Source organism: Danio rerio, chromosome 1, assembly GCF_052040795.2.
Source record: "Danio rerio strain M-AB ecotype USA chromosome 1, GRCz13ab, whole genome shotgun sequence".
Taxonomy (NCBI): Eukaryota; Metazoa; Chordata; class Actinopteri; order Cypriniformes; family Danionidae; genus Danio; species Danio rerio.
Window position 1 is genome coordinate 519778 of NC_141021.1, and position 10223 is coordinate 530000.

General features: G+C 39.3%; 1 protein-coding gene across 7 annotated transcripts in view; it reads left to right on the forward strand.

Moving 5' to 3' along the window:
• Positions 1 to 518: 518 nt before the first annotated feature.
• Positions 519 to 10223, forward strand: part of tpp2 (tripeptidyl peptidase 2) — a 25040-nt gene continuing 15335 nt past the window's right edge. For all 7 annotated transcript variants that reach the window (XR_015476014.1, XR_015476015.1, XR_015476017.1 and 4 more), the window contains exons 1-12: positions 519 to 733; positions 1790 to 1918; positions 2585 to 2680; positions 3316 to 3420; positions 3612 to 3736; positions 4159 to 4322; positions 4671 to 4825; positions 6653 to 6729; positions 7235 to 7362; positions 8195 to 8443; positions 8557 to 8672; positions 9924 to 10095. Coding sequence is in view for 3 of the 7 variants with exons in the window: in XM_087236562.1 (XP_087092688.1) it covers positions 569 to 733; positions 1790 to 1918; positions 2585 to 2680; positions 3316 to 3420; positions 3612 to 3736; positions 4159 to 4322; positions 4671 to 4825; positions 6653 to 6729; positions 7235 to 7362; positions 8195 to 8443; positions 8557 to 8672; positions 9924 to 10095 (1681 nt within the window). In the remaining 4 variants the exon portion in view is untranslated. The remainder of the gene's footprint in view (positions 734 to 1789; positions 1919 to 2584; positions 2681 to 3315; positions 3421 to 3611; positions 3737 to 4158; positions 4323 to 4670; positions 4826 to 6652; positions 6730 to 7234; positions 7363 to 8194; positions 8444 to 8556; positions 8673 to 9923; positions 10096 to 10223) is intronic.

Below are 10223 nucleotides of genomic sequence, written 5' to 3' on the forward strand. Positions count from 1 at the left end.
CATTAATTAAACATCACTTGAGAACTATTTAAAAAAAGAATTAATATTGCATAGGAGTATGGGGTTCCATTTGTGCCAAAATTCCCATGCATGCGGGCAATGAGAGTAGACAAAGACAATGTAAAGTACAAAGCAGAAAGCAAGCATGGGAATTTTGGCACAAATGGAACCCCATATAGAAGGGCTAATAATTTTGACCTCAACACAGCTCTTGCACACATTATACACATTTTTTACACTTTAAATGTCAATTTAAGCTGAATTCTAGTGTCTTGAAAAATATCTAGTCTTATATTATGTGCTGTCATCATGACATAGAGGAAATAAATGATTAGGTATTAAAACTATTGCCTTTATAATTATAAAAGTTTTTATAAAATATTGACATATAAAATAATTAAACTTGAGCAGGAGGGCTAATAATTCTGCCCTCATCTGTATGTATGTGTATGAGTGTGAGGCTGAGCGGCTGAGGGTGTCGCTGCGCCTTTAAGAGCGTCGTCGCACATTGTGTCGGTACCGGTGTCCGCTGTTTCGTGTTGTGTTTTCATCCTCCTTCTGTACGGTCATGTCTGCTCATTCCGCCGAAGAACCGTTCCCGTTTCACGGGCTGCTCCCGAAAAAAGAGACCGGCGCTGCTTCGTTCCTCACTAAGTACCCGGAGTACGATGGCCGAGGGGTGCTCATCGCGATTCTCGACACCGGCGTGGACCCAGGGGCCCCGGGCATGCAGGTAAATCGAGCCCGCGGCTGCAGCTCATCAGCAGGCCGCAGCGGGTTTTGCTCCCGTTAACGGAATCACAGGCAGCGAACGTTATCGGAATTCAAGTGTCACACTTGAACCAGCGAAGCACTTACATATCTATAGTAAACAAAGCTAAAAAAAGCCCTCAAACACACAAAATGTATATCTGAAAGGACAAGCTGTGTCATCCTCATGAGTGACACTCACATTACTGAGAATACACTACAATAAAACAACAGCTTCTGTGCTATTACCGCGATTTGTTTGAGACGTACGACAAGGTAGATATCAAGATAGATTAATATAATAATCATTTATAATGTCAAACATTAAAAAAACTCCATTGTGTTATACATGACAATGGCTGTGTTTCAAACCCTATTGAGTTCCCTACACAGGCAGCTGTTCAGCAAAACAGTCTCTAGCTGTATGCTGTATAATCAGTGATGGTTTGCGTTTAACATGAGCTGACGGAAGATCCAGCAGCTGTTGTGCGCTTTTACTCAGCTGTCAGCACTTCTTTTACTGCACTACTAAGGGCTCTTGAAAATCATATGTAATGTTTATAATGTAAAATGTCAATTTATTTCCTTCCCACATCATTTCTAATGGAATGATGAAGTTGTTATTATGATGTAATGTTTTTATTGATGTTAATCTTGCTGTGAACTAGCTATATGTTTCTAATGTGGCAATAAACAAACTAAGGGCCCTTGTGGACAGAAGCTGATCTTCATTTCTGGATGATGAATGATCATGTGTGTGATGCTCATGTGAAACTCTTTGGATCCTGTGATGAGTTGGTCTCAGTTTTCATCATGTAAGCTGATATGAAGTGTGTGATGCTGAAGTGTAATATTAGGGCTGTTACAATACACTGGAAAATCTGATATTGCAATATTTAGTTTTTCCTAACTGAACAGAAATCAAGTTTCATGACTGATAGTCAGAGTGTTGAATAACTATCACAGTGCCACTGCGGTATCCATGCTGACATGCTATAATGTGCAGCTCTACTGAAGTGTGTTGTTTCCTCTGGTTTAGATCACCACAGACGGAAAGCCGAAGATCGTGGACATCATCGACACCACGGGCAGCGGTGACGTGAACATGAGCACAGTGGTGGAGGTGAAGGAGGGCAGTGTGAGCGGTCTGACTGGACGCACGCTTAAAGTGAGAAAACACACACACAACAGGCCATTATGTGCATTATATAGTTTTCTGAGTTTCAGATGGGGATAACAGTCAAAAAAGTGGTTAAAAACTTATTATTAACACTCATGCACATTTACATTAATCATACTGAATCTTTGAAACATTGTGCATCCGGAAATAAATGTTTGTATTTAATTTTATTATTTGCACTGTTATTTATTTATTTTATTATTTTCTTTACATATTACATTTAAATATTATTATGATTATTATGATTATATTTTAATTTCTAATTTAATAATAATTATAATAATAATAACAACATTTATTATTATTATTATTATTATTATATTAAAATTTTTAATATTTGAAATCTGTCATCTACTTTTGCTTTCATAGCATGCTTTACTGTTGATGATTTATTTCTCTTCATGTCTGTTATTCACAATAATTGCTATGTTAGTTGTGTGGAAATGCAAACATTGCTGATACTTTAGCATAACGTGCTGTACAAAGTTTTAAAATAATGTTACTTATTTAATGAAAAAATTAATTTTATTTATTTATTTATTTATTTATTTATTATTAATATTTGTATGTAAGAGTTGGTGTGTCATGATGATAATGTGATAATGTAAATATATTGATTATTTTTGAGAGTAAATGTTTCCCGTTTCTCTTCAGATTCCTGCAGCGTGGGTCAATCCGTCTGGGAAATATCACATCGGAGTGAAGAACGGCTATGATTTCTTCCCTAAAGCTCTTAAAGAGAGAATACAGGTAATGCCAGACTGATGCCAGAACACCTGTGTACGTGTGTGTGTGTGTGTGCGCGCGCATTTGTTGATTCTTGCATGATCTTTTCTTGTAAGTGTGTGTGTGTGCATTTGTTTATTTTTACATAATCATTCCTTGTGTTTGTTTGTGCATGATTATTCCTTGTTTGTGTGTGTGCATTTCTTGATTGTGTGTGCGTAATCGTTTCTCGTGTGTTTGTGTTGTTGTTGTTTTTTTTACATGATCGTTCCTATTGTGTGTGTGTGTGCATATGTGTCTGTGTGTGTGTGTTAGTTAATTGTGTGTGCATGATAGTTCCTCGTTTTTGTCTATGCGTGTGTGCATGACTGTTCCTCGTGTGTAAGTGTGTGTGCGTTTTTTGTGTGTGTGCGTTTCTTGATTGTGTGTGCATAATTGTTCCCTGTGTGTGTGCGTTTGTTGAATTTATTTATTTATTTATTTTTTTTACATGATCATTCCTCGTGTGTGTTTGTGTGTGTGTGTGTGTGTGTGTGTGTGTGCACGCATGCACATGCATGCTTGTTGACTTTTACTTGAGTGCATGCATTTGTTGATTTTTACACACACTTTTCTTTTGTGTGTGTGTGTGTGTGTGTGTGTGTGTTTTGGCGCTTCAGAAAGAGCGCAAGGAGAAGCTGTGGGATCCGACACACCGAGCAGCTCTCGCTGAGGCCAGCCGCAGAACAGAAGAGTTCGACCAAACACACACAAACCCCTCACAGGTGCACTTCTGATCATAATAATATCACACCTTCATATTGTGAGTTAATGTGCTTTATATAGTTATTTATTTATATATATATATATATATACACATATACAGTTATAGTGTTTTAGTAGGCAAATAAATGCGAGTTAATGAGCTATAATGTCATCATGGTGTGTGTGTGTGTGTGTGTGTGTGTGTTTTCAGATGGAGAAGCTCCAGAAGGAGGAGCTGCAGTGTCATGTGGAGCTGCTGGGAATGCTGGAGAAGAAATACAGTGATCCTGGACCCGTGTATGACTGTATATCATGGCACGACGGGGTCACGTGGAGGTCAGCACACTAATTCTTGCCGCAGGCGTGTGTGTTTTTGTTATCTCTTTGTGTGTGTGTGTGTGTGTGTGTGTGTGTGTGTGATGGCTCTGTGTGCAAGATTTGTTTTGTGTGTGTGTGATAACTGTGTGCACTAATGAGGATTGTGTGTGTTTTGATGACTGTGTGTGTTTGACTATATGTGCAATTGTGTTTGTCTCTGTGTGTGTGTGTGTGTGTGTGTGTGTGTGTGTGTGTGCGCACTTGTCTCTGTGTGTTTGATTACTATATGCACGTGTGGGTGTATGTTTGTCTGTGTGTATGTGAGTGAGAGTGTGTTATTGCATGTGTCTGTTGACTGTGTGTGTATTTTTGATGACTGTCTGTGTTTGTGTGTGTTTGATGACTCTCTCTCGCTGTGTGTGTGTGTGTGTGTGTGTCAGAGCTGTGGTGGACACGTCTGAGTGTGGAGATCTGTCGTCCTGCACTGTCCTCAGCTCCTACAGAGAGAGACAGGAGTTCTGCACGCTGGGATTCGCTGAGATGCTCAACTTCTCCGTCAACATCTATGATGAGGGAAACACACTCTGCATCGTCACCAGCGGAGGTGAAGACAATCACACTTGTGTTTTAGACCAAACTTTTCAGCCCGCAACCCCCAAACTAACAATACCAGAGACTCATGACCCCCACTACATGAGTGCTAAAGGTGTCGGAAAGTTTGATATGGTGCCGTAACATCAATCTGCTGATGCTACTAGTTTGAAAGAAAAATAAATCAACAATGACCTGAATTGCATTTTAAACCTGAAAGTATTAATCTGTTAAATGTGTGCTGTGGGTTAACCTGAAACAGGAACTACAGATTGCTGTTGTCTACAGCTTATCATCGGTATGACATTATTTGATTATGCGATTCAATATGATTTTCACTGATCTGCTTGTGTGTGTGCAGGGGCTCATGGGACACACGTGGCCAGCATCGCAGCAGGTCATTTCCCAGATGAACCCGAGCGTAACGGTGTGGCTCCTGGAGCTCAGATCCTGGCGCTGAAGATCGGAGACACTCGCCTGAGCACCATGGAGACGGGAACCGGCCTCATACGAGCGGTCAGAGAGACACACACACACACACACATCAGCAGATCTTCACACTCAGAAACCAATGCAATGCAGCCCTAAATTCATTGCACACTGAGCCCAAAATGTTCACACATTAAAGAATAAATGCATTGTATGTAATGTAATATATTCTAATGTATGGAGACCCAGAAGGGACTTGATGGTTGATTTCTTAAGTTGTTGTGTTCCCTCGGAAAGATGTCTTGTGTTATCTCACAAAACTGTTGTTCCACAAACACTTCCTTTTCACTTCATACATGTCAATCCTCCTGTTTTTGCTGGGATTTACCCATTTTTTGCCATTCTATCCCACTATCATTAACCTCCTAGGGCCTGAGTGGCCACATATTTTAGCTCTTTAGTGGCTGTTTAAAATACTTTAAATGTTTTATATTTTGTTACAGACATACAGTGTCATCCTGCAACTGTTTTACAGCATTTGAAATGTCTCAAACACTATTTTAACTGTCCAAAATGGGAAAAAAAAATGTTTTTACTCTCTGATAGTCAAAGAAAGTAAAAAAAAAAAAATCTGCTAAATATGCATGTAAAAAAATCTGGAAAAAGTGTTTCACATATATGGACATCGTTTTTCTCTAAAAGTGCACAGTGTCAAAAGATGATACTCATTCTAATTAGGTTCCAATAAGCCCAAATAGCAAAGAGAATTAAAAAATGCATGTAAAAACACCTTGGGCCTTAAGAGGTTTAGTATTTCCCATATTTCTTTCATATTTTTAATCTTAAATGCACGTTGAAATTAATATAAAGATGTCTGCATTCACTTTCTTTCCATTAAAGCTTCATATGCAACCTCTGAATCAGTGAATGCATGTATAAACGCTGATTTACTGACGCACTCTGTATAATAAACTGATCCCAGATCAGCTTCTGCACACACTATTTAAAGTGACACCTCTGTTATCAAACCAGTGGAGAGCAGCAAATGAATCTCTCCTATTGTTTAGTTTGATAACAGAGATGACCCTTGAAAAACACACAGATCTAGAATGAAAGCACTCCATTACTTTAGTGACTGTTTGTACTCATTTAAGAGGAAATTAGTTGTGTTTAAAATAAAACACGCCGGTCGGACATGTTTACATATCATTAAGTGTATTTGTCTGTTTAAACACACACCCGAATTCCAAAGTGTCCTGCACGTTAGCTCCTCTTTAAATGGCATGTACAGAAGCTGATCTGGGGTCAGTTTATCATATGGAGCGCGTCCGTCAGTCAGCGCTTACACAAGCATTCACTAATTCAGGGGTTGCATATGAAGGCCGATAATTGACGCACAGCTTTAAAGAAAAAAAAGTAAATGCAGACATTTTCATATTAATTTCAACATGCTTTCAAGTTTAGAAATATGGGAGAAATATGGGAAAATACTTAATGATAGGATGATAATGGGATAGAATGGTAAAATCCTGGCAAAACCAGGAGGGTTGACATGTATGAAGTGAACAGGAAGTGTTTGTGGAACAACAGTTTTGCGAGATAACGAAAAACAATAATACATATATTCCTATCACTTTTTTTCTTCCACCAATTTTTTCCCCACCATCACTTCCCTTTCGGGTCTCCGTACTAATGTACTACTTTGTTTGTGATCATTTGCAAGCAAAGAATTAGCTCAATTTTCACACATTACATTTAATTTGTGATGTAATGTAATCTATTATAATGTAATATAATATTATGTCATATTTTTGTTCATTGCACAATGCGCCCTGAAATGTTCACACATTAAAAAATGACAATAAATATGTTGTATTTAATGATAATTAAGATTTTTATTATTTTCCTCTGCAGATGATTGAAGTTATAAACTATAAGTGTGATCTTGTGAACTACAGTTACGGTGAAGCGACGCATTGGCCAAACTCAGGGTGAGTATGAGTAATAACTAGGCCCACACGAAATCTGTGCGTGCAAATTTTTAGCTCATTGTTAATTTTGTTATTTACTTGAGTAGATGTGTGTAAATCTATATTTATTCAGTTTTTTTTAAATTAATTACAGTAATATTATTGACTAATATGCAAATGTTCATCTGATTTATGCACAATGCAGTGTGTACAGTATTATTTTCTGTCTTTTAGTAGAGATATTATATGAGAGACTTGCTTTGTTTACATAATCTCAATGGATTTGCATTGTAAACATTAAATAAAAGTTAAAAAGATGTTGTTATTTTTTTTATTTCATATATTAAGGTTTTAGTTATGATACTCCCAAAATCAATCCGCAGAAATCTTTTTACCAAAATCCTCAGCAGAAATAGCAAAAAACATCTGCAGATTCTGTCTGGCCCTAGTCATAAGTTAAGAAATCTCTGGCAGAAAGCTGTGTGCATCACTCAGGTGTGTGTGTGTGTGTGTCTGTGTTACACAGGAGAATCTGTGAGGTCATCACGGAGGCTGTACAGAAGTATAATGTTATGTTCGTGTCGAGTGCGGGGAATAACGGTCCATGTCTGACCACCGTGGGCTGTCCTGGAGGAACCACCAGCAGTGTGATCGGTACGCAAACAGTGGCTTAAATAAACCCTTTATTAGCTGTACTATGTCTATGTTCAGCAGGCCACAGCATGAACACATTAAACACCACTGATTCTGGTTCATTTCAAGCATTGTCCATTCATTATCATTATTAATGTTTAAATATTACAAAATGCTTAAATGTGTTGGGAAATATTTCTGTTAATAAATATTATTTAACTTATTGTTAACCTTTCTAAATGATAAACTGAGTTGTTGGTAACCGATGGCAGCCTCTAATGATGAACATGAGTTAATTGTGTTTATTATAATCAGACTTGATGCAGAAACACTTTGATTGACATTCTCCCTTTGTACGTGTCATCAGAGGGGGAAAGCCCCGCCCACTAGTGCCCATCTCTCCATCTCATTAGCATAAACCGCAGCCCTGAGTGAGAAGCAGCCGTCTGTCCATTCGCCATTAGAGTGTTTGAGCTGCTGAAGATGATGTCAGCATAGACTAAGAGGATTATAGATGTGGAGTTTTAGATCAGGAGCCACATAGACTGACAAAAGCATGAACACACACTCACACTGAAGCACACCTGACCAGCACTCACAACACACACACTGCTGTTTTACATCTGTCTTTATGGTGATGCACTGCCGTCTGTAGCTCCGCCCTCTTCTGTATAGACCACAATCTCATTTGCATTTAAAGCGACAGTCACTAAAACACCACAATTAGGATCAAAGCCTGAAAGGGTCAGTTTCAGAGAGCTGGAGAACATTAACACTCATGAGAGAGACAGCAGAGACGCTTCGTACATCAGGCATAATGGGTAATCTTTAAGTGTGTGGTTGCTGTGTGCAGGAGTGGGAGCGTATGTTACTCCAGATATGATGGTGGCCGAGTATTCTCTGAGAGAGAAGCTTCCTCCTAACCAGTACACCTGGTCATCCCGTGGGCCCTGCACAGACGGCGCTCTGGGCGTCAGTATTAGTGCTCCGGGCGGCGCCATCGCCTCCGTGCCCAACTGGACGCTGCGCGGCACTCAGCTGATGAACGGCACGTCCATGTCCTCCCCGAACGCCTGCGGAGGAATCGCCCTCGTGCTGTCAGGTGGTTGAAGCTGCATCGTCAGCTCACAGCATCATCATTTACTCTGTGCTTTAACTTCAGTGGACTACATTATGCTGTCATGCTGGTGTTGATGATGTACGTGTGCACTTCAGGTCTGAAGCAGAACGGTCTGCGGCCCACGGTGCCGGCGGTGCGCAGAGCTCTGGAGAACACAGCTCAGAAGGTGGAGGAGATCGAGGTGTTTGCGCAGGGACACGGAATCATACAGGTATGAGGAGGAGGATGATGATGATGATGATGATGATGAAGAAGAAGATATTGCTAATGGGGATGATACTGGAGTTATTGATGATTATTGATGATTATTATTGGTGATGATGATGATGAAAAAGCTTTTGCTGATGGTGATACTGGAGTTGAGGAGGATGATTGATGATGATGATGTTGAAGATATTGCTGATGGGTGATGCTGGAGTTATTGATAATGAAGATGATGATGAAGATATTGCTGATGGTGATACTGAGGTTATTGATGATGATGATGAAAATTTTGCTGATGGTGATGCTAGAGTTGATGCTGAGGATGATGATTATTGGTGAGGGTGATACTGGAGTTATAGATGATGATGAAGATTTTGCTGATGGTGATTCTAGAGTTATAGATAATGATAATGATTATTAGTGATGATGATGATGATGGTGATACTGGAGTTATTAATGATTATTGATGATAATGATGATGAAGATTTTGCTGATGGTGATGCTAGAGTTGATGCTGATGATGAAGATATTGCTGAGGGTGATACTGGAGTTATAAATGATGATGATGAGGAAGATTTTGCTGATAGCGATACTGAAGTTATAGATAATGATGATGATGGTGCTGATGATGAAGATTTTGCTGATGGTGATGCTAGAGATGATGATGAAGAAGATTTTGCTGATGGTGATACTGGAGTTATTATTGATTATTGATGATGATGATGATGAAGATTTTGCTGATAGCGATACGGAAGTTATAGATGATGATGATGATTATTGGTGATGATGAAGATATTGCTGATGGTGATACTAGAGTTGATGCTGATGATGATGATGATTGATGATGCTGACAGTGGTAATGACAATGATTATTGATGAAGATATTGCTGATGGTGATGCTAGAGTTGATGCTGACGATGATGATGATGATGCTGACGATGATTATTGATGATGCTGATGATGCTGATGATGAAGATATTGCTGATGGTGATGCTGGAGTTGATGCTGATGATGATGATAAAGATAGTGATGAAGTTATTGATGATGAAGATGATACTGGGGTTATTATTGATGATGATTAAGTTATTTATGATGATGGTGATGAAGAAAATGATGATGAAGATGATGTTGAATAAGGAAATGGAATTATTGATGGTGGTGGAGTTATACATCATGATGGAAAGGTATTGATGATGATGATGAAGATGTTGGAGTTATGAATGATGATGATGATGATGATGATGATATGTGCATGCAGGTGGAGAGGGCGTTCGACTACCTCATGCAGCACAATTCTCTGGCCTCCAGCAGTCTGGGCTTCAGCGTCAGTGCAGGATCTCAGAGAGGAATCTACCTCAGAGACGCCACACACGTCACTGCACCATCTGACCACGGCGTCGGCATCGAGCCGATCTTTCCAGAGAACACCGGTACTGACAACACACACACATCAGCAGCAGATCATCAGACCTGCTGCGTATTAATACAGATTAACAGCAGATTGTCAACACTCCTGCATTACTTTCATTCTGTTTCAGATGTTTGCACAGTTTTTCTT